The 24957-nt window shown below is 35.4% G+C and overlaps 2 protein-coding genes and 1 long non-coding RNA gene across 3 annotated transcripts in view; 2 read left to right on the top strand and 1 right to left on the bottom strand.

Annotated features, from left to right (window-relative positions):
* The window catches only part of LOC123868113 (knirps-related protein-like), a 126964-nt gene extending 113309 nt beyond the window's left edge, over positions 1-13655 (bottom strand). Inside the window, exon 1 of the mRNA XM_045910477.1 lies at positions 13306-13655. The gene's annotated coding sequence lies outside the window, so the exon portion shown is untranslated. The remainder of the gene's footprint in view (positions 1-13305) is intronic.
* On the top strand, positions 1357-12279 carry LOC123868117. Its single transcript, XR_006796591.1, has 3 exons — positions 1357-1367; positions 11837-11847; positions 12161-12279. It is a non-coding gene; the product is annotated as an uncharacterized LOC123868117 (long non-coding RNA).
* On the top strand, positions 7453-8805 carry LOC123868116. The gene is made up of 2 exons (XM_045910483.1): positions 7453-8325; positions 8422-8805. Exons 1-2 carry the CDS (start codon positions 7801-7803, stop codon positions 8602-8604), a joined length of 708 nt encoding a protein of 235 aa, XP_045766439.1. The 5' UTR covers positions 7453-7800; the 3' UTR covers positions 8605-8805.
* Positions 13656-24957: the final 11302 nt, after the last annotated feature.

The following is a 24957-nucleotide window of genomic DNA, read 5'->3' as shown; positions in this document are numbered from 1 at the left end:
ACACTTAAATTCATTTTGTGACTAGCTGACGCCCGCGACTTCGTCCGCGTGGATTTAAGTTTTTCGAAATCCCGGGAGAACTCTTTGGTTTTCCGGGATAAAAAGTAGCCTATGTGCTAATTCAGGATATTATCTATCTCCATTCCGAATTTCAGCCAAATCCGTCCAGTGGTTTTTGCGCGTGAAGGAGTAACAAACACACACATACACACACACATACAAACTTTCGCCTTTATAATATTAGTATGATAGTGTGATGTAACTATAAATTCTTTTTTAATATGGATACCTTTAAGTCAAGAGTGAATATGCATCTTCTAGACAAGCTCGCTCCATCTTAGGCTGCATGATCACTTGCCAGCAGGTCTGATTACAGCCAAGCACTAGTCTACATATAAATTGAAAAAAAAAAAAATGTTCTAGGGTTTTTTCGTTTAGATACCTACTTGTGCTTTAAGACCAAGCCAAAATTCATGATTCTAGGGTCAACGGAAAGTACCCTATGGGTTTTGATTTGATTAACATACAGACAGGCAACGAAATGATCCTATAAGGTATCCTTATTTTTCTTCTGGAGTTACGGAACCCTAAAAAGTAAAACGTAATAACAAGCCTGTCAACAGAAACATTGACAAATTAAATATCAACGGTTTGTACAAAGATATATTTCGGTCAGCGAAATGAAGGAAGTACCGGTTTTTGAAGCTGGGCCATTTTTCACAGGTGCAAATATAAGTTGGTCGTAATATGTATGTGGTACCATCAAATTTTCGCTACACTATAATTAGAGATTGTTGAGTGATGCAAGTGCTCATGCAAACGGAGTGATAGAAATCATCTTTGATTGTGATGATGATGATCATCTTTGAATATTCATCTTTCAATATACATATTGCTATTTGTCAAAACTTGTATGATCTTTATTGATCGTTTTTGACAAATAACTTGTACATTGCTAAGTAACTTATCGAAATAATACAGATAAGTTGATCATTAACTATTGGCATTAATGTGCGTTCTATTGAAATTAGGAGCGCTATCAAATGAATAAAATAATAATGAAAGAGCAATTAATAGATACCTAATTCGTAACTGTTTTTTTTGTGTTATTTGAATGTTACATTTAGCTCAGAGTAAACTCTTCTAAGGAATAATTGATATTAAGATTATTTGGATTAAAAATCATAGACGATAAATAATTTCATTCTATTGTCTAAAAACTTCGAAAATGTGTCACAAAAAATATTAATCTTGCTTTACGCTTATGAATTAGACCGCGCGATAATAAGGTTCGATTCGATTAAATAAAAAATTAATAGTTAGAAAAAAAAATGGCGAACCCATCAGCTAGAAAGAATTTTTTTATAGTACATAAAGTTAAAGTTGTAAAAGTATTAAAAGTTATTGAACATGGAAAATATCATAAAAATTTACTCTAGCTAAAAACTTACAGCACCTTTTTCTCACCACGTAGTATTACGATGAATATATTTTCCAAAATTCCATATAATTATGTGTATGCTTCCAAAATACCTGAAAATATGATCATATAAAACCTAAAATTTTGCACTCATGACTGACTGTCTGGTAGGTCCTAATACCTATACGTGGAAAAAAGCATCTCTAATATTTTTTTCACCATCTCTTCATTTATAACGAGACGGTATTGTTTGATGCTGTATTAATTAGTAACTGTTTTTTCCCATTGATTGTTTATTGACCTGAGGTTAAATTAATTTTTTAATTGACAAAGAATGATAGAGTGTTAATTGGTGTTTATTTTTTCCTTACTTTTAGCTATGTTTTATTTAGTGTTTATTTTTGATAAGTATGTTTTTAATACTTTCTGTGGAGACATGCCATTTTTAGATAAAATAAAAATAAAAATATTTTTTATTCAATTAGTGCAATGCATCTACCACTGGTTCGGAATGCCTTTCCCTGTTAATTTTTTTTAACAACAGCACTCAGACTTTATTTTAAATATTTTTAAAGAACTTGGCAATTAATATATAGCTTATATTGTAGGTATTATTTATAATTAAATAATTGTTTTACTATGGTGTCAGTGAACAGAAATATAACTTTTTTAAACGCAGGTGGACACCTGATATAAATATTGCCTTTTACATAATAAAAATCGCATAAAGAAAATAATTCTGTTTAATTATCCGACATTTAATGGCCGACATAATTTGATATTGTTGACATTTGTAATAGTCGATCGTCTATTTAATTTCCATATTTATAAATAATATTATCTTTTATTGTTATAGTCGTTAAAATTATTTTTATTAAGTGTGTGCAAAAATACTTATTTTTTAAGTTCAATTTTTCTCTATACATATATATTATTGCTTATTATATTATGTAATACAACCCCGGCAAAAGATCCGTCATTTTTTGAAACACATACAGTACGAAAAGGATCTTTTGGCATTTGAATGAAATTCACAGAGCGGCGTAGTTGTGAACAAAAACTGACAGCAATTATAATCTCCTCAATTTTAGGGAATATGTTAAAAATCGAGTAAGCTTTATATAATTTTAACTAAATAAGAAATTGGGAAAGCCCCTGTTTCCACATACCTAAGAGAAAAATTATAAAAACCATTGATAGCCCATTGACTTGCAACCTATCATGTTTACCCTATAGGTTTTCTTGTCAGACACTAAGGACATACGGATAGACAGACAGACAGACAACAATGTGATCCCATAAGGGTTCCTTTTTTCGGGAGGTACGGGACCCTAAAAATATGATATTATTTAGTATGGATAAGTTTATGGCTTTATTGAAAATATCATAACAAAATGTTGCGTTTAGAGTAAAGTAATATTGTCTATAACGACTTGGGAGTTTGATATACGGCCTGAATGAAGCTGGGACATCACGAAACCCCAATAAAATGTAACTGCCAAGGCTCGTAAACTAGAATGTCGTTCATGTAGAGACTAGAGATATAAGGCGGATTATGCACCGAATACTGCCATATTTTGTCTTATTTTAACACTTTCTAGTCTGATTGCTTGTTTGTCTGTCCCGCATAAATTCTGCAATCGATTACTTGTATTAAAATAAATCACGCTAGTGGCATAACTCTTGACAGTAAAAATCGGTCAAGTGTGAGTCGGACTCGCATACGAAGATTTCCGACCATCGGATAAGATTTACACAATGTACCTACTTTTTTAATTTTTTAAATGTGTATGGCGGCCATTTTGAATTTTTTCATCTTGATTTTGTTTTAAATACGCACTCTGTAAAAATTTCTACTCTCTACCTATTACAGTTCATGAGGTGCAGCTCGCTGACAGACGGACGGACGGATGGACGGATAGCGGAGGCTTAGTAATAGGGTATCATTGGAACCCTTTAGTCTACTCTTGGATATGCACAAGTTTAGTTGGAGAGAGCTGAAGCAGAGACGCAGAATATCGACCAAAATCAATTTCAACTTCGTGGTATTTAAATCGATAATTATGCCAATCGGTACAACACTAGTACAGACGTCCTAAATCGACGACAGTCCCAATAGGGTGTACCGTGTTAACCTCCGAGCGCTCACGAGCGCTCACGATCCCGACCGAATGAAGTTGTATTCATACCATTTCGTGTTTGTACTTTTGTACCAGAAATGTACCACCCGGAAGATTCCCATGGCGACATGGGACGTAAAATTATAATCACAGTCGTAAAATGTTCCATCGATTACTTCGATGTTTAACCGCGTTCGACCAACTTTATGTTTGGAGGAAGTGCATCTCTGTGTTGCGAAATATTTTCTGCATGTTACTCTGGATGGTACAAATGCAGTCGAAATGTATTGATTCGAATAGTCTTCGATTTAAATCGATTCTAACGAATATTTGCACAAATTTTTATAAGTTTGACTTGTGGAATGATATTCTGTCGAAATTGGTACCTCTACATAACTTTTTTTTCGGCAAACATGTGCAGTTTGGACTTTTATTCAGTTCTTTTTAGCACAAAAGCTTTCAGTCTTAGAAATAAAGATGTATAAATGAATATGAATGGATGTGGTTTTTTTTGTATACCACAACATTAGTACAGAAATCATAATATACAAAGCAAAACAAAAATATAGCCAGGTAAGTACAATTTGGCGGCCTTATCGCTACCCAGCGATCTCTTCCAGGCAACCTAAGTGGTGCAAAGGACATAGCTATAGAATATTAGAGTTAGGTGAAATTCTTATAAGTTTTACTACTATTGAATCTTCAAATGCATCTACCATTGGTTTGGAATGCCTTTCCTACAAAGAAGAACCAACAAGAACAGCAACGGTTGCTCTTTGAACAGATTTTTAACATATTAGAGGTTTAAAAATGATTCTGTACTTAATACCTATATCTTTGTAGGTACTTATTTAGACAATGAGTGTAAAACGGAATTTGTTCAAAATTCAAAATTCAAAATTCAAAATGTTTTTATTCAATTAGACTTTTACAAGTTCTTTCGAATCGTCAAAAGCATCTACCACTGGTTCGGAATGCCTTTCCTACCGAAGTAGAAGTTCAGTAGAAATAGCTCGTTCCAAATGCGCTTAAATAGGATACAAATATAACTATCAAGGTTTTTTGAATCGCTCGGTCTATGAAACTTGTTCATCGAGCATGTACCTACGTGTGAACCGAGCTTAACGTTATAAGCATTTACGTCTTTGGTTATATTATATGCAGTTTTTTTACAAAGTACCTACATATCTACAAAGTTCTGAGCGTTTAATTAAAGTGCCTTAAACACCTAATAAGGGACCTAAACGACAACCGTACTTATAGTAAAAACTGATTGGTTAACGAGTGCTGGTTCCACGGTGCCTTTTAATGAACTTCTTGTAGTATACAAGGTAAGAAATACATTGTCATAAACGCTTCACGTATTAGGCAAGGTTTATTGAATAGCTATCAACTACTTGTAAGCCGTTCCTCTTAGAATGAAAAGGGTTTTGGTCATTGTTCAGGCTAAATGTGAATTTTCAGACTTTATACACCTTTGAGGCTGAGATATAAGAGCGCACTTTGACCGCTGGCATAATAAATCTGTCTCATTTTAATTTAAACTTAAGTCTAAGCAAAAGACAAAGTGCGATCTTTAGATTTCAACCTGAGAATATTATGGAAAAGTGTCATACATGCAGGTTTCAATGCAGTCAGAAAAAAATCAAGAGCCTAAATCACTTCCTCAGTGCAGTGGCACAAGTACCTATAAAAATAGCATATTTAAAAATTAGGCCACTGTCGGTGACAGTCGATTGTGTAAGGGATATTGTACTGACTTATTGTTAATTCGTTGTGTACCCATAATTTGGCAAATATAAATATTTGATTTTATTACTATAGGTATTTATTTCAATCATCATTATAATAATCAATTCATCGCCAGCTCACTACTGAGCACGGTTCTTTTCTCAGAAAGAGAAGGGTTTGGCTATAAGTCTACCATGATGACCAAGTGCGGATTGACGGCTCCGCATACTTCACAAACCTTTCAAAGCATTATGGAGAACCCTCAGGCATGCAGGCTTTCTCCCAATGCTATCCTTCGTCATTAAACCACATAACTCCGAAAAGTTAGAGGTGCGTGCTCGGAATCGAACTCCCAATCTCCCGAATAGGAGGCGGACTTCTTAACCGCTAGGCTATCGCCGCTGTGGCATAACTGCCTATACAAAATATCGTTAAAAGTTAGGTATTTCAATGGTTATTCAAAAAAAAGAGAGCCAGTTTCTAAACAGTTGAAAGGTCGGTTGCGACAATTCTATGGCGTTCGGCAGTCGATGGAGCAAGACGATAATTTGTGGGCAATTAGTCTTTTCGGAGTGTCGACATAAACGCCACGATGATGGATTATGCGCTAATTATTTAACGAGCGAACTCACGGAAAATTGGATTTTTAAAAACCATTAACGGCGATCCCTCTGTCAATGGCCCCATACAAACGTAGTTTGGTTGTCATTTGAATAGGTACCTAATACTAGAGTGAACTGACTCTAGTGAGTAAGCTCTCAGTTTGATCCTTACTCGACATTTGTCAAATATTAGGTATTAGGTGATGCCCACGACTTCATTCGCGTGGATATAGATTATTTGAATATAAAATGTATTATTTTATTAGAATGTTTTACCGGCTTCCCACGGTGCATGATATTGCCCAGCCAGCGCCGATTCTCCATGGAAGGATCATCCGTGGTAGTCGAAACAGATCGTCGTTGTCGTCCAAGCAACTGCGGTTGTTCCCGGTGCGTGGCTGCAGAATCACGCACCGTGGGAAGCAAGTATTAGACATATACTATTCAGATTATGTCAAAACTATAATGCAAATCGTCCCTTAGCTTATTTAAATTACCTTCATACTGCCCTCATACAAGTATTTCGTAAAATCCCCCATTTAAATAGTCATATTATCTCAAATCGCGAGCGGAGTTATCATAATTTTGCCTTCATAATACCTTATCTCTGCCCGTTTTCCAACAATCGTCATTGTATTGCCGTCTCAACGCTTATTACCTGCTTAAAGGCTTGGTCACACATAACGCGTGACGGACGCGTCTAACGCGTTGTTATTCCTGTGGGATAAGTGTGAAATTTTGGATCTCGCATAGCGTTAGAGCAAAATGGACCTAAAAGTCTAAAGCGGCGGTTTTCAACTACTGATCTTCCGTTTGACCGTGAGCGATGAGATCTCCTTACTGAGACTGTTAATCCTGGAGAAGCTTGTTTCCTCGATAAGGTTGTCAATCCGTGCTAAACATGTTTTTACACTCGAACTTTATCAACGTTGGCGAAATATAAAGTCTCATACTAACTCTACTATATGATCTAGATTCTAGATTCTAGATCATTCACACGATGGAATGTTAAAAGATGCTGCACTATGCAAATATGCGGTGCTTATTATTCATTGTATTTATTACCTAGGCTTGAATTCTTTACGCTAACATAGTTGACATACGTCGGTAGAGTACTTCAGATTGTATGTATGTGATGCTGATCACACTTAGTGCTTCAGAGGACAAGTACGTATAGTATTTGACCGAGATCAGTGATTACAGCTACTCGTACGCGTGATTTTTGTAACGTTCCATCATGCAGCTATCGCGCGTCATTGACGCCACGCGTTGTGTGTGCCCAGACCTTTGCCGAACACGAATGACAGTGTTTTTGTGTGGTATCATTTAACCACGTGGGAATATCTCCCACGGCAGTATTGTCTACCTCAGTATCGTTTTTATCGTTGTTTTTAAATAACTTGTACTATTACGAACATAATGGTCAATTGTTCAATTGATTTTTAAATGGGTCACAGTGATATGAGTTTTTGCGCTGCCTATACTGATGTCAAAAAGATTATGAATTTTATAAGCGTACCTATCTATCAAGGCTACTATGTACTCTACTACTATAAGTTTTTACCAACTTTACTTGTATATGTCATCGGAAAATAACAAGAACCGCTAGTTTAAAAATTTCCTAGGAAATTTATAAACCTTCGTAGGATTCTAAACGAGAGATAAATTGTATTAATTTACGCTCACATTTTCTCAAATTGATAAACTTACGGAAATCACGCGTAAAATAAAAAGTAAGCAATAACCAAACGCCATGTGCGCTCTGATTGGTTGAATAAGTCACGTGCTCCTTCTCCACCGCCATTGTTCGCCACGGAACATAAACAAACCGGCTGCTCGTGTGTTTTTATAAAGTTTTTAATGTTGTAACAGTGTTGGAACTGTGAAAATAGTTTTATTTTAGTAGGGTTACTAAACCAGACCCATAATGAGTGACCTAGAAGCTGCGGACAGCCAAAATGGTGAAGATAGTACGGTAAATGCTAGAAAAATTGTTGACGAAGTGAAATTTACCACAGAGCTACGAAAGTTTTATAGTGGCTATAACCAAAATAGTAAGAAGTCGGAATGGACAGAGGAAAAAATTAAAAATGTAATTAAAATGATAGAAAATTTTAATAAAGCTAAAGTTTTGGGACGTCGGCCCACAGACAAAGAATACTATCACGCCAAAAAGTATGATATTGTGACTTTTAAGAAAAGAGCAGCAGAAAAAATGACAGCACATTCATCAAAAAAATTTAGAAATATTGATGTTGGTTCTACTGTGTTAGTCGAAGTTCCAAAAGTAGATAGAGGGCCTTTAGATAGCAAGAATGTGGTCGGCAAAGTCATAGAGAAAAAGAATGAACTATACAAAGTTGGCACTTCTTTTGGAGTCATTAATGACTGGTTGCCTCGAAACGCTGTCCTTCCAACCCCAGGAGAAATTTTGACTAATGATCTTTCAGAGGTTCGATTTATATTTTTACTATTATACCTATAAACATGAATTCCATTTTTTATGTGCTATTTTTTTAATATTTTTTTTTAATTAAATAATTTACAGACCAAGTTACCATTAAGAAAAGTATCTGCGATGTCTTCCGCATTTGGTGGGCAAGGAATGAAGCAATGCAACTGCAAAAAATATTCTAAGGGACAATGTTTATCGAATAAGTGCAATTGTAAAAAAGCTAATATTTTGTGTAATTCGAGGTGCCATAAATCTTTGACGTGTTGCAATAAGTAGATAATCGGGAACTCAATTCCGTTGCGATATAAACTTTTAAGTTTCAATTTCCTTATTTTTTTATTGTTTTGTTAATTTGTTACATGTTTTAAGCATATCCATACTAATATTATAAATGCGAAAGTGTGTCTGTTTGTCTGTCTGTCTGTCTGCTACGTTTTCACGGCTCAACCGCTGAACTGATTTTAATGAAATCTATGTCCGTCCCCGGGACTTTTATACCGGAAAATCAAAGAGTTCCTACGGAATTCTTAAGTGTCTATCCGTTTAACCGATTTATATGTGGTACAGAGGTAGCTTACACCCCGGAAATTGACTTCGGCAATTTTTCATCCCGGAAAAGCAAAGAGTTCCCACAGCATTTTTAAAAACCCAAGTCCACGCAGACAGAGTCGCGGGTATCATCTAGTTCTTTATAAAGCACTTACTTACCTATCGTCTCTTTAGAGATTCGCCTGAGGCTCACGATTTTTTTGAAATTTAATTAAATATCGCATAACACGATTTCTGTTGTTTTATTTTGATTGGGGTAAGTAGGGGTCATTAGCATATTATGTAAAAAAGTAATCCTGTATTATAGGTACCTACCTAGTTTTAAAGTAAAAACACTGTTAGGTAGGTAATCGAAACTGATAAATTTATAATTTGGCATGTCTGATTGTACCTAAGTCTATGGACACAAGCATTGCCATTGTCAACATCGACCAATAAGAGAGCAGTGTGTTACTTGCCGTATTTTAAAGAAGCGTAAAATTAAAAGCTCTTCTGTCATTGGTCGATCCGTTTAGAATCTTACGAATGGATATCCGCTAGTTTATAAATTTACCACGAGACGTCGCAAATTAATAAATTTGCGAAAATGTGAGCGTAAAATAATATAATTTATCTCTTATTTAGAATCCTACGAAAGTTTGTAAATTTCCTAGGAAATTTACAAACTTACGAATCTTGTTATCTTCCGGTGACATATACAGAACTCCTACCGGAGAAATGGAGTACGAGGTATATTATCTAAAATCCAACGAATCCGCGAGGAATTACGGCTCAAGAGATACAGCCCGCTTACAGACAGACGGACGGACGAATCGACGGATGGAGAGTGGAGACTTAGTATGTTAACCCTATTAAAACCCTAAAAATATACTACTAACCTCAAAGGAATAACTTTTTTACATAATCGTTTGTCCTTCAATCACGCCGCAATAGAGCTATAATAATCGAGGAGACTTCATGTGATTTATCATATTACTTATGCTCTTGACTACGTCCGCGTGGACTACATAAACGGCTATTTTACCCCCTTAGGGGTTGAATTTTCAAAAATTCGTTCTTAGCGGATGTCTACGTCATAATAGCTATCGGCATGCCAAATTTCAGCCCGATCCGAGCTGTGCGTCGATAGTCAGTCAGTCAACTTTTCATTTTAAATATAGGTAAGTATTTAGATTAAATACAATAATTATTACGCATTAAACGCCTTTTCAGATGACAAGGTGACTGATATTTGCGTAAAGAATCAGCGAAGTGAATCAACGCGGATGTGCAGGCAGCATTCTTGATATTATTCAACGCAGGCATAATTATTATTTATACCTATTTAATACTTGTCTTAAGAGCCCGATTCATCAATTCAGCCCGAACAAAAAGTAGGTAGGTACATTTACTTTATTTAAATTAAAACCAGGTTAGATAAGAACTTAGGCTTAAATACCTAATATATTAGGTTTAAAGCGCTGAATGGGTAAGTAGTGTAATGATACTGATTCGGTTGGCAACTAAATTCTAGAGTTTTCGATTTTTTTTCTAACCAATGATGTAATTAATAAGAAAAGGACATATATAAACTTTTTAAATTCAAAATTGTCAAATCTCGTCCAAAGGTAGTGCTTAGCACTAAAATTTAAAGTATCTGCACTGAAAGTTTTTAGTTTAAAATTTATTTTCTGTCCCTTTTCAACAATATGAAAAAGAAAAGAGACAGACACTCCAAATTTCGTTTAGAGAAGGAAATCAGAATCGACGCAGTAGGTAGGTACATGTGTTAAAAGATTTATTAAAGACTTACAGAAAATAATAACAATTAAGTATGTAACCTAATAATAAATTTCTGCCTTGAAAACACACCTTTTTTGTTGCGAATTTTAGTAAATTTTAATATTGTTTCGTATTTAACATCATTAAAACTAATTAAGACATTAAAATTAGATACGCTTTAGTGGCTTGAAAAATCTTGTCTGGTTTTGTGTCTAGACCTTCCGTCATTCTCAATCACCACTGAACACTACTTACCTACCTACTGAACTAAGGTCTCCTCTCAGGATGAGAACCATTTAGGCCATAGTCCACTATGCTGGTCAAGCACAAATTGGCAGACTTCATGCACCTTTAGACCGGTTAACTAAAGGAATTAACTGGTATTTAGGTATGTTATAGATTTTGTACTTATGGATTGGTAAGTGGCATTGTTTCGTTAACTATCTATAATATAAACTTATATTATATTATTATTAATCTCTACTGTACAAGATTAGGAAGCATTAAGTACAGTTAAGCATTAATTTGAAGTATTAAGATTAAGCTAGGCGTTTAGCAAGGAGAGATGTTTTAAATGGGTAAAAATCTTAGAGCGCGTTTAAGTCTTTTGTTAGGGTTAGATCGTCAGTTAAATAACGATCATCCCGCATTCCACGTTCCAGTTAAAAATAATCTAACGGTTAGTTTAATTTGTTATTATACTAGTTTTATGAAAATATACATAATATAAGAATATGTTGATATTATTAATTACGGTTAGGTAGTATTTACCTACTTTGATAGAATTAAATCGAAAATGAGGCTTAAATACACTAAAAATGTCTCTTTCTCTCTCTCTGTGTCGTATTCCTCATTGCTGTGGGTTATAACCCTTTCCCATTAATCACCTAATGGTAAGAGTTCTCTTTGGATAATAATGCGATGGGTTCCCAGTTCTTTTCGCATAGGTACCTACCTACCTACAATTAGACTAGGCAAGAGTATAAGATTTAGAATCTTTACAGTGACTATCAGTGATAATAACTGGGACCGATTGCTTAACATGTCCTCCGAGGCACAGAGGTTTCGAAAATTCTGAATTCGGTCACCCATCCAGTTACCACATTAAGTTAACATTGCTTAACGTTGCAATAGATTGATATCTGTCACACCTAGGCCACACGCCCTTTTAAAAACAGATCTATTTAAAGATAAGTAGGTATTTTGAAAGTTTGGTTCATCTTAATTATGTGAGTTAGGTATTTAACTAACATTTAATGTAGGTAAGTAACAGTTTCTTGTGTAGCTACTAAGTATAATAAAACATATTAAAGTCAGTGTTTTAAATAATCACTTTTATTTTTAAAACAACACTTTTTACTCAGTATTTGTGCTTGAAGACGTCAGCAACTTTTTTGTGTTAACAAATTTTTATACAAATTCCGTTCCAAGCTCTGGTTTTTAATAATTTATTTATCAACTAGCGTCCTGCCCCGGCTTCTCACGGGTGTAATGCGGTGTCAGTGTGTTTATGTTTCAAAAGAATAAGACAGCATTTTCGATGAAAGCTCTCAATCGGCTTGATCTCTTCCGACATCTTGAGCAATTATCGTCATATTAACACAAAATAATATTAAAATATACGTATAAACCTTCCTCTTGAATTACCTACTCTATCAATTGATGAAAACCGCATTAAAATCCGCTTGTACTTTAAAAGATATACCTAAGCGTACAGATGGACAGACAGCGGGAAGCGACAGAAGGTTTATACCTACTTACCTACTTATTTAGTTTAAACAAAAGATGGCGCACATTATTGAAATACATATTAAAAAATAAATAGGTAGATATAAATTGATCATTTTGGGCAGGTACACAGGTCATTGCTCTAAGTTTTTTTGGTTTTTCGGATATCAGATATAATCTGTGTCAGATATTTTTATTAAAAAACTATTTTTCATAATATTTTGTTAGGTAGGTATAATTACAGCGAGAAGAAATGTGCCATGGCATTATTTTTATTTACGTATAGGAACCTACCCAGTTAATTATTTACAATTACAGTACAGTACAATTTTTATTTTATGGCTTAACTGATTTTATTCACCTGAAATATTTGCAAATGTACCTACTTACGTAATATTAATTATTTATTAATGATTATTATTTAGGTTTGGGTTAGTTGAATGGTTCAGGAATAACTTTAAAGTAAAGCATATAATTTAAGGACTATATTTATAAACAGCACAAGTCATAATTATTTTAAACTTACTTTGCAATTACACGTCTCTTAAAGGAAACTGTTAATCATGCAGGGTAAATAAACCCCCCTATAATTGAATAATTACCTACCTATACCTAGTTGCTATCTACTTGTAAGAACCTACCTGATTCTATTTTATATTAGATATAATCTAACTAATCCCATTAAATTGTTCTGATTTAGATACCACGAATATAATATTTACCTATGCATGTTATTAGTAAATAAAAGTAGAACGAAAACAAACCTATTTGCTGAATATGACATTTTTAAGATAGTATTTTTATGTACACTTCCATGAAAAAACCTAAGATTATTTAGAAAAAAAAATACTTCATTATTCGCGAAAACAGTAAAATTCGCAAAGAAAATTTTAACCCAAAATACCTACTATAAATGAAAACCTCGCAAACCCCACTCACCTTATAACTCTTTGGTGTAAAGCCTTTAACAAATCCCACTGGCACTTCACTAAGTTCACGAGTCAATACCACTGAAATAGTTTTCAGAAAAGTCACAGTCACTTTCGAAACTCATTTACGTGCTAACTGAAAACGCAAACAGAAATCACTTTCGTCTCTACAACTGTAACAGATACGTCAGAAATGTGTCAGATACTGTGGAAAAATTGGTCAGATACTGTCAGATAAGCTTTAGAAACTGGGTGGATAAGTTTCCATCTTTTATATTTTCACGGGTCATTTTACGTGTCCGAAAAATGGATTCATAATTTGACAATAAGCGTGTTGCTTCGCCTGCGCGCGCGCACGAATGCCTTCGTACTTCGGAGGTGTATACGCAAAGTTGATCGCTGAATAGGCGTGGCGTAAGTCTAACGTAACATCTATGTGTATGTCCGTCTCTCTTACTTGTAAGTAATTTTGAGTATAGCTGTCTTGCTCTCTAACACTTGTGCGTTATGAAGTGTGCTGGTGGGGATGAACTTTGGCTGGATTAATGAAATACGTTAGATCGTAGTAAGCACTAAGCTTAGCGACTTACAATGTTTTATTGCCATTTGTTCGGAAGTAATTTCTTGAATCGGGGTTTTAAGTTATTTTGATATAAAAAAGGTATTTTATCAAAGAATTACTATTTAATTTTTTAACAATAAACCTACCTGCGTACATAGATGCTCTAAATTATTTTAATCAATTTTAAAGTAACTGGTTCCGTAATACCTGCATTTACTTTAATAAGTCTTTATTAAGTATAAGATAAGAGAGTTGTCTGTTTATCAATAATAGGTAAATACCTACCTATTTATTAAATGATTTCAGTCTTTCAATCTTTGATAAAGTATGCCACCTTTACGAAAAGAGACGTAGTCACATAGATTCTACAAAATTTCTGGTTTAGGACTAAATAGATCAACAAAATCAACATCGCAAAAAATGAATTAAAATGTGTTCACGAAAAAATTAATTTACTAAATCACATTTACTAGGTAGGTATGTGCACATAGGTATCTAGTATGATGGTACGAAACCCTTCGTGTGTTAATCCAACTCGCGCTTGACCTGTTTTTTTATTTTTATAAAACACAACCCACCACATTTTTCTGTTTCATAGAACCAATTTAAATATAAAGATGCATAGATAAGTAAATAGGATAGGTAGGTAATAGCGTATGATGCATATTTGCGTAATCCATACTAATATTAGGTATAAATGCGAAAGTGTGTCTGTCTGTCTGTCTTTCTGTCTGTCTGTCTGTCTGCTACGCTTTTATGGCCCAACCACTGTACCGATTTTAATGAAATTTGGTACAGACTTGGGATACATCCTGGGGAAGGACATAAGCTACTTTTTATCCTGGAAAATTGAAGAGTTCCTACGGGATTGAAAAAAAACCGAACTCTACGCGGGCGAAACCGCGGGCATCCTCTAGTAAGTAAATACTATGTAGGTACCTACTGTAGGTAGGTACCTACCTACTGCCTGCCTTATTATTGCAAACAAATATGAATATAAATTATGCGGTCATCTTCATTACTTTGCCTTACTTACTTATGTAGGTATAAGTAGGTATAAATTGTCTCTACATAAAACCTGAACTGCAAATCGAGTTTCAACAGCATTTATAATCTCAATAAATTTTACATTAAGTATTTTCTTCATATATTTACAAAATGAGTGGAGACCGCGTTTAAGCAAGCGTAGTTTAGGACGCCCTCCAGCACGATGGGCCGACGATATAAAACTGCTGGCGGGAAGTGGCTGGATGAGGAAGGCTGAGGACCGGGTGTGGTGGCGCTCTATAGGAAAGGCCTATGTCCAGCCGTGGAAGTCCACAGGCTGATGATGATGATGATGATATTTACAAAAAGCAGTGATAGATTAGTGGTAAGAAGTCGGCCTCCTAGTCGGGGGTCTAGGATTCGATCCCAGGACTCTAACTTTTCGGAGCTATGCACTTTATATCTAAGTGCTTATCTAACCAATTAAATATCACTGGCTAAATATCGCTCAGATCCTACATGCACGAAAGTCCTCCAAAATGTTCTCAAACGGTGTGTGAATCCGCACTTGGCCAGTGTGGTAGACTACGACAGATAATGGTAGACAGTTTTACGATAGTATACTTAGATGGTTAAACTTCCAACCCCTTCTTACTTAGGTACTTATAACTTACTAGCCAATGCCCGCGACTTCGCCCGCGTGGATTTAGGTTTTTAGAAATCCCGTGGGAACTCTTTGATTTTCCGGGATAAAAGTAGCCTATCTACTAATCTAGGATATTATTCACCTCCATTCCAAATTTCAACCAAATCCGTCTATTAGTCTTTGCGTGAAGGAGTAACAAACGTACACACACACACATACACACAAACTTTCGCCTTTATAATATTAGTGTGAAGTGAGATACTATACCTATACCTACGTCAAAGTTGTAGGTAAGTACCTATTAGGATTTAGCTGTGCCAATTGTGTGTGATTCGTACATTTAATTATTTTACCTACATCAAGGTCACTTAAGTATGCTTTTAAATAAAATTATAATAGGTAATACATTAAACTGTCGATGCTCTTGAATGACATGAAAAACTCATCAGGATGTAAAGCTCATCAGGTGTAATGTATTAAAATACGTTTAAAATTAGTTCTGAAGTAACTTAAAAATTTATTTTAATCAGATTATGTGCACGGACCATGTCGTCGGCTAATCACAAAGTTATAATATTAATATGGTTATGTTTTTATAATGGCTTAATAATGTAAATATTTTTAAACTGGCCGCGGCGGCCAATTTCAAAGTGGAGTAGTCAAGTGCCAATATGCATAAGATACATTTGTTGTATTGTAAAACAAATATTTAAAAAAAAAACATCTTTATGTACCTACTTATCTGTAAGTAAATGAATTTTCTCCTCTTCTGGTTTAAGACTTACCTATTAGTTCCATAAAGGAATTTCCACTTAAAGGGAACTTACAGGCAAGACTTACAGAGTTCAAAATTACATTTTAGAGCGCACAATTATATGTTAGTAGACAATTAAAATATGTTATTTAAATTTCTAACTTCTAATACATAATATTATAATATTACACTAGTGGGTAGATTTATACTTTAATTCTTAAAGTACCATCGCAACAAAACAAGAATTTGAATAACATTTTTTAATTTTTTTTTTTATTCAGATACAAGTTAGCCCTTGACTGCAATCTCAGGTGGTGGTAAGTGATGATGCAGTCTAAGATGGAAGCGGTCTAACCTGGACGGGGTAGGGTTTTTATTAAACCCATAAGTACTTAGCTATTTGGTTTCTACACGGCATCGTACCGGAACGCAAAATCGCTTGGCAGCATGACTTTGCCTGTAGGGTGGTAACTAGCCACGGCCGAAGCAACCCACCAGTTTACAAGAGACTACAAGAGAGCTATGGACGTTGCGGTGGTCGTCTACCGATTGACGATACCTAATAATGATGATTATACATATTCTTATAATTTTATGCACATACTGATTATGCTTTATATGTACCTAATGCAATAATTAATAATAAGTTTATTCAAATGATAATATATTAAGTAACTGGAATGGTTAATGATAGAGTCATTAAAGAGTTATGCGGTTTAATTGTTTGTCATTTGATACTAAAGAATATTACTATGCAATATGCAGGAACGTGGAACTATAAGTAGGTACGGCAGTTATATGTTGTCGCCGTCAATCGATAGACGTCCACGGCTGGACATAGGTCTCTTTTTTATCACTGTCCAGTTTCCAAATAGTTTCATAGCCTCGATAGCTCAACGGTTGAAGAGCGGACTGAATTCCGAAAGGTCGGCGATTCAAACCCCACCCGTTGCAGTATTGTCGTACCGACTCCTGGCACAAGCTTTACGCTTAATTGGAGGGGAAAGGGGAGTATTAGTCATGATTAGCATGGCTAATATTCTTTAAAAAAAATATATATTTATGCAAAAATCACGTCGATCTATTGCTCCTTGTGAAGTGATTAAACCACGAACTAACAAGCTTTAACAATTAAGTATACCTAATATTAGTAGTGAGCCTTGTCGTTCCGTATTCTTCTTTAGATGGTTTAATTGCTGTATGTATAAAGATGGACGCAATATTTACATCCAAAAAAAACAACTGTTATTTATACAATAACAAAGAAAGGGAAAAGTAACAACTACCTATACAGATCGTCACTACCATCATAAAGACGTTAGAAAGGCAATTAAAATTTCTTTCAACGAGTACCTATCCTGCAAGCAAAACAACAGATATTGTGCAAATAAAGAAATTCACCCGTTAAACAATTAACACCAACATCCATTATGCAATAGAAAAAAACCTTTAAAAAATTTGCAAAAGTCGACCGACATGTAAAAAGTGCAGTTCTATGAAAAGAAATTTAGTTTGCGCAAAACGGGGACGCTAATAACTTTATGGCACCGACCCTTATGTTCCGAACGGTACAGTTTGTTTTTGAACCAGTTTTTTTAGGGTCTGGACCGCTATTCCAATACAGTGACGTCAGAAGTTTTTATTTTGTTATCTCAAACTCTAATGGGTTGTGAATCGGTTGCTTTACTTTCATGCGTTTTTCCATTTTGTAGGCACGTGGTTTATAATATTTGTTATTTTTTAAATAAGAGGGGTCTCTCCGTCACTCGCTCCATACAAACGTAGTTCCAATTTCATTTGAAAATTAAGCAACCAAAGTCCATGAAATTTTGCAGACATATTCTAGAAATATATCATTATCTATGCCTGTGGTTGTTCAGATTTCTGTTAAAATATTCGGTTTCGAAGTTACGCGATTTTAAAAATTCACATACAAATCTTTGAGCCCCTGTAATTTAAAAACTACATATTTTTGGAAAAACAAACAAAACACCACTGGCACAGATATTAGTTTCTAGAATATTATGTCCGCAAAATTTCATGGACTTTGGTTGCTTAATATTCAAATGAAATTGGAACTACGTTTGTATGGAGCGAGTGTAATACCTAATAAGGACTAGGACTTAGGTCTCCCCGTCAAATACCTCGATGAGGTTTTAGATTTAATTTAATCTATTTAAGTTTTCAATTTTTTTAAAGTTTTAATTTAGATTTAAGTTTATTTTATAGAATTGTTACCTTAAATTAATATACATACTTACTTATGAATAAATAATTTAAATGTGATTTCCATTATGTTTTATTCGTTACTAAAATAATAATTTTGTACTCCTTCTTCACTAAAAACACTCACTCACTTTCATTTCCCTTTGCTGTTCTTTTCTTTCAAAAGAGTTCAACGCGTGCGAGTGTCCGTAGCAAAATACCTATAATAATAAAAAATTGTTCCCAAGTATGCCGTAGAGTTAGTCTCTATGATTATCCTGTTTTATTTCGAATCCTAATCTCAAAACATTTTTTATACTTCAGAAGGTAGGTTATGCAGACCATTTGCAATGCAAATTCATAAAAAAAAACAATGGGAGGCAGGTAGGCAAAAAGGCGTCAAAACACCATATTTGAGTTCATTTTAATTTCAATAGTTCTTAAGCACTTAGTAAAATAGACAATTGTAGATACTTACTTAAATACCTACTAAAAGGATTGGTAGACTTCACACTCCTTTGAGAACATTATGGAGAATTCTCAGGCATTCTGGTTTCCCCACAATGTTTTCCTTCACCGTAAAAGCAAGTGATATAACTAACGCACGTAAGTAGCTATGAAAATTAGAAGTGCGTGCCCGGGATCGAACCCCCGACCTCCCGTATAGGAGGGGGGTGGATGTGAAAGTTTCCCAATTTATGAAATCCTTAGTGGGAGTATATGTTATAGAGAAAGCCTATTATTATGCGAAATCTAAGTTTCTATCTCAGCAGTTTGAGCTGTATGTATCTAGGTAGGTACCTACTTACAGCCTATGTTGATAAAATGTTAGTCACTCAATTTCTCCTTTTATTAACCCCCGACCCAAAAAGAGGGGTATTATAAGTTTGACGTGTGTATCTGTGTATATGTGTATCTGTGTATCTGTCTGTGGCATCGTAGCTCCTAAACTAATGAACCGATTTTAATTTAGTTTTTTTTTTGTCTGAAAGGTGGCTTGATCGAGAGAGTTCTTAGCTATAATCCAAGAAAATCGGTTCAGCCGTTTGAAAGTTATCAGCTCTTTTCTGTCACTGTAACCGTCACTTGTCGGGGGTGTATTAAATTTTTAATTTACACGTGTATAATTACAGATTTACCGGGATCATGTTCGACGAAGAAGACATTTAGAACGATTTAAATTGTATTAAAAAATTCAAATCTAAAAAAGAGTACACGACGGCATTAGTGAAGACGACATTCTATATACGTTTTTATACAAAAAATAAATCTATTCAGTACATAAATCACCGCGCGAGATTAGATCTCGTTCATACGTCTTAATTTTACAATAAATTTATTAGTTTGACTGGCGCAGCGTATTTATTGTGTCGACTGTACCTAAGTACGTCGTTACAAGATAGCAGCCGTATTGAGTAACGGGCCTGTCTGATATTTATTGGTCTATATTGATCGTTAAGCGTGAATTATTATTATTTAATTAAGAGTTCCTCAAATAAAATACCTTTAAAGCGTGATAAACGAACGAAGCGATTTGCTTCCTCGTTTCTACCTAATCCGAACCGCTAGGATATGGAACGCAGCCAAGCTCTAGTCTGTAAATTAAAAAACAAAATGTCAGGTACATTTTGTTGGACCGGAAACATGGTTGCTAACTAGCCCTCATAAGAAAGCTCAGAGTCATTCATTCAGCGGGCGATGGAGAGAGCTATGCTTGGAGTTTCACTACGTGATCAAATCATAAAAAAGACGAGTAGGAGAACCAGAGTAACCGACACAGCTTAGCGGGTTGCAAATCTGAAGTAGCAATGGGCTGGGCACATACCTACTTACTTCAAATACGGAACCCTAAAAACCAATAAACGTTGGGGTCCCAAGATGCTGGAATGGTGACCTCACACCGGAAAGAGCAGCGTTGGAAGACTTGAAGACAAATTGCCAGATTTAACTCACCTTCGAGAACATTATGAAGACCTCTCAAGAATGCAGGCTTTTTCAGGGTGTTTTTATTCACCGCTCAAGCAAGTGATACTTTATTGTTTAAAAGACACATTACTCCGAAAAGTCAGAGGTGTGTGCTGGGGATCGAACTCCGAACCTCCGACTTATGACTTAGTCACTAGGCTATCACGACTTAACATTAAGATACAACGCTATATTTAATAATGGATTAAATTGTCTTTATTGCTATCGACAATCTAAAGGCTTTTGTGGAAAGGACTTGAAATGTAATATTTCACAAAGGAACCCTAAAAGTGCTATCATCTTCTCCGAGTTGAATTAACACATCCACCTTCAGATATCGGTCGTACGTTTAAGGCCTGTTAATCCGATACTATGATACTTTAGGGAGCTTGCCTCGATTTATGTACACGATGTTATTTGATTAATATCCATGTAACCCTATTCGAAAACCAACCGTATGTAAAATCAAATAAAGTTGGTTTTGGATTGATGAATGTAAACATTTGGACTTGAATGGATAAGTGCGATGACCTGTAGAAAAAAAAAAAGTCACCAATACGTGTCTTATGTTATATGATTATATCATACAGCAAATATGTCCGTTGTGATTTTATAACGGACAGCTATATCACCTTTTTATAGCATTGAAAGTTTTGCTCTTGACTATTTAAATTAAGGCCTGGTCGAACACAACGCGTACCTGCAGCTGGTTCAAAGTAAAAATAATCTCTTGTACGTATTAATGCAAGGAACTGGTTATAGATCATCCCATTGTAGAGCACAGTAGAGGCGAAAGGTACTCTAATGGCCGTAACTTTGTCTGCGTGGATTACACAAATTTCAAACCCCTACTTTGCCGCTTTAGGCGTTGAATCTTCTAAAATCCTTTCTTAGCGGATGTTTACGTCATAATAGCTATCTGCATGCTAAATTTCAGCCCAATTGGTCCAATAGTTTGACATAGATTAATCAGTCAGTCACCTTTTCCTTTAAAATATTTAGATTGAAAAATTGATATTGCCTGCAATTCGCGCGCGACCGCTGCACAACAGTTTATTCCCTCTGTACACTTTTGCATTCTAGCCCACGCGTTCTTTTTGCCCAAGACTTTATATTAGTTCTTAAGTGGTGTAGTCTAAGAGGGAAATCGTTTACCTGGAAGAGTACTCACGCACTATTGGCCTATTGGTTTCTCAAGATATCGTATCGGAATTTTAAACAGCCAAGCTTTATTGATAGGTAACTTCTTAGTTAAGTAGTTCCGGTTAAATATTCTCTGAATATCCTGATCTAAAACAACTACGAAAAGATATTTTTCTAAAATTAACTAAGAAGTATTATAACTCAAAATTTAAAAAACCTCCGACACAAAAACCTCTATAAGAAAACTAGGAAAGAGCTGATAAATTTCAAGCGGTTGAACTGATTTTTTTCAAACACTTTCGATCAAGCTACCTTTCAAACAAAAAAAAACGAAATTAATATCGGTTCACTCGTTTAGGACCTAAGTATGATGCCACGGACAGACACACAGATACACACGTCAAACTTATAACACCCCTCTTTTTGGGTCGGGGGTTAATAAATAGAAAACAATTTTATAGACAATCGTCATTATTCAAGGCCCATCAGCTTAACCAATTCAGACAACATTAAATACCAAGATAGATAGATCCTGGAGACAGACACAAACTAATTTTTGTCCCGGAAAATCAAAGAGTTCCCACGGGAGTTTACAAAACCTCAATCCACATGGATGACGTCACGGGCAACTTTTATTTGGGACTAGAGTTTGCTTGCGTACCATATTATATGGCTACCTACTTTTTATCCCGGAAAATTAAAGAGTTCCCTACATCATCATCATCAGCACCATTATCATTAAAAAATCATAGATCCTCAAGGACGAAGTTCCGGGCATCATTTATAGAACGCGACAGGTCGAGATGACAATCGGGGTATGAGGCCCCGCACACACGCGTTATCCCGCACCGGGTTACCGCGGGAGCTGCGCGGGTGTGCGGGGCGTACCTATCTCGATTGCCATCTCGATCTGTCGCGTACCTAAGTACTAACATCCTGAGTAACAGTAATATCATCCTGACTCATAGGAAAGATTGGTCGGATTTGGCAAGTAACAGCATTAAATTGTAATCTCTACCCAAATTAAGTTCTATGCTTTGGTAAGACATAGTCTTAACTTTTAATGGAAACGTTAATATAATCGTCTTAGGTGTCCTAATCTGCTCATTATTATTGGAAATATAACAAAAATACAAAAGGTTTTTTCGGTATCTGGGATTCTAGCTAGTATCTTAGGCGATACTCTACCTACCTGCGTCGATTTTGCAAACGTATTAAAAATGTATAACTAATGGTGGATCATCTTTTAAGCAGATTAAAATAATACTACACTTCCTTAGGGAGAATTGGGTTCACATTAATAGTTGCTAACTGAATAAATATATTCATACTAATGTTATAAATGCGAAAGTGTGTCTGTCTGTCTATTTATCTGCCTGTCTGCTACCTTTTCACGACAGTTTAACCGATTTTGACAAAATTTGGTACAGGGTTAGCTTATATCCCAGGGACGGACATAGGCTACTTTTTATCCCGAAAAATCAAAGAGTTCTCACGGGATTCCTAAAAAGTAAAAACCCATCCGCTTAACCGATTTGTATGAAATTTAGTACCCAGGTAGCTTGCGTCTCTGTAATTGACATACAACTTTTTATCCCAGAAAATCAAACAGTTCCCACGAGATCTTTAAAAACCTAAATCCACGCAGACGAAACCGCGGGCATCCTCTAGTATTTTATAAGTTTTTCTTGGTAGACATACAGACAACGATGTGATCCTATAAGGGTTTCCTTTTTTATCTGGATATAGGGTACCATAAAAACATTTATCAATGCAGACGAAGTTATGAGGACCCACTAGTATATTAAATTATCGCATACCTGTAGGTACTGCAAATGCAAAACACCATAAAGTAGCCTATAACACTCGGACACATCCATTAGCGGCTTATGGGCCCCAGCATCGGGAAATGAATACGACAATACGCACAACTAATTGGTATGCATCCGGCGGTTGAACCTGCGACCTCGGGGAGCGCGGCTCGGGACGCTCTCCCGTATTCATCTTTATATTATTCCAACAGGGCCGTAGCTAGGGGTGATAATGGGGGTTAAATAAAATATTCAACAGAAATCGAAAGCATAAAACTTTTTTTTAAAAGAGGGGTATTAAAAGTTTGACGTGTGTATCTGTGTATCTGTCTGTGCATCGTAGTCCTAAACTAATGAACCGATTTTAATTTAGTTTTTTTTTGTTTGAAAGGTGGCTTGATCGAGAGTGTTCTTAGCTATACCTAATCCACCTTTCAAACAAAAAAAAAACTAAATTAAAATCGGTTCATTCGTTTAGGAGCTACGATGCCACAGACAGATACACAGATACACACGTCAAACTTATAACACCCCTCTTTTAAAAAAAGGTTACGACGTTCAACAACAAAGTATACCACTATAAAGAAGAAAATTTTATTCTAGCTACGAGCCTGGTGTAAGAATTGAAGTTATTAAGAGAGTCTACACCATAATGATTAAAAGCAAATATCCAAAGCCGTTAGTCCTAAATTATTAATTCAGACAATAGTTCCCGTTAGTGTTATTCAATTTTCCTCACGATTCTGACTACCTTTGTTATTAAAGACTTTTTTTTTTTAATAAGAATATTAGCCATGTTAAACGACTAATATTCCCCTTTTTCCTCTCCAACTAAGCGTCAGGCTTGTGCTAGGAGTAGGTACGACAATAGTGCAACGGGCGGGGTTTGAACCGTCGACCTTTCGGTTTTCAGTCCACTCCTTTACCGGTTGAGCTATTGAGGCTCCTAGGTATTAAATAATGTCCGCGACTTCGTACGCGTAAGTTTCGGTTTTTATAAATCCCGTAGGAAATCTTTGATTTTCTGGGATCAAAAGAAACCTGAAAATGCAAGCTATAATATCTGCTCTAATACATGATGCTCACGACTTCATACGTATGGATTTATGGTTCAAAATATCCTTGGGATACTCCTATGGGAACTCTTTGATTTTCCGGGACAAAAGTAGCCTTGTCCTTCCCCGGATAGAAGCTATATCTATACCAAATTTATTGAAAATCAGTTAAACCACAGGCTATGAAAAGGTAGCAGATAGACAACAAACGCATATTTTATAACCAGGAGATGCTCGCGACTTCGTCCGCATGGATACAGTTTTTTCAAAAATCCCTGGGATGCAAGTTATCTATCTGCCAAAGTCTAAATCGGTCAGACGCATGGGCCGTGAAAAGTTCACAGACAGGCAGACATACTTACGCATTTATTACAATACTAGCTTATTCTATTTAGACTACACAAATTTCAAAGCCCTATTTTACCCACTTAGGGGTTGAATTTTCAAAAATCCTTTCTTAGCTGTCATATTAATAGATGTCTGCATCCCAAATTTCAGCCCGATACGTCTAGTAGTTTTAGCTGTGCGTTGATA

Source organism: Maniola jurtina, chromosome 9, assembly GCF_905333055.1.
Source record: "Maniola jurtina chromosome 9, ilManJurt1.1, whole genome shotgun sequence".
Taxonomy (NCBI): domain Eukaryota; kingdom Metazoa; phylum Arthropoda; class Insecta; order Lepidoptera; family Nymphalidae; genus Maniola; species Maniola jurtina.
Note: the sequence above shows the minus strand (reverse complement) of the source record. Positions and strands in the feature narration are given on the sequence as shown.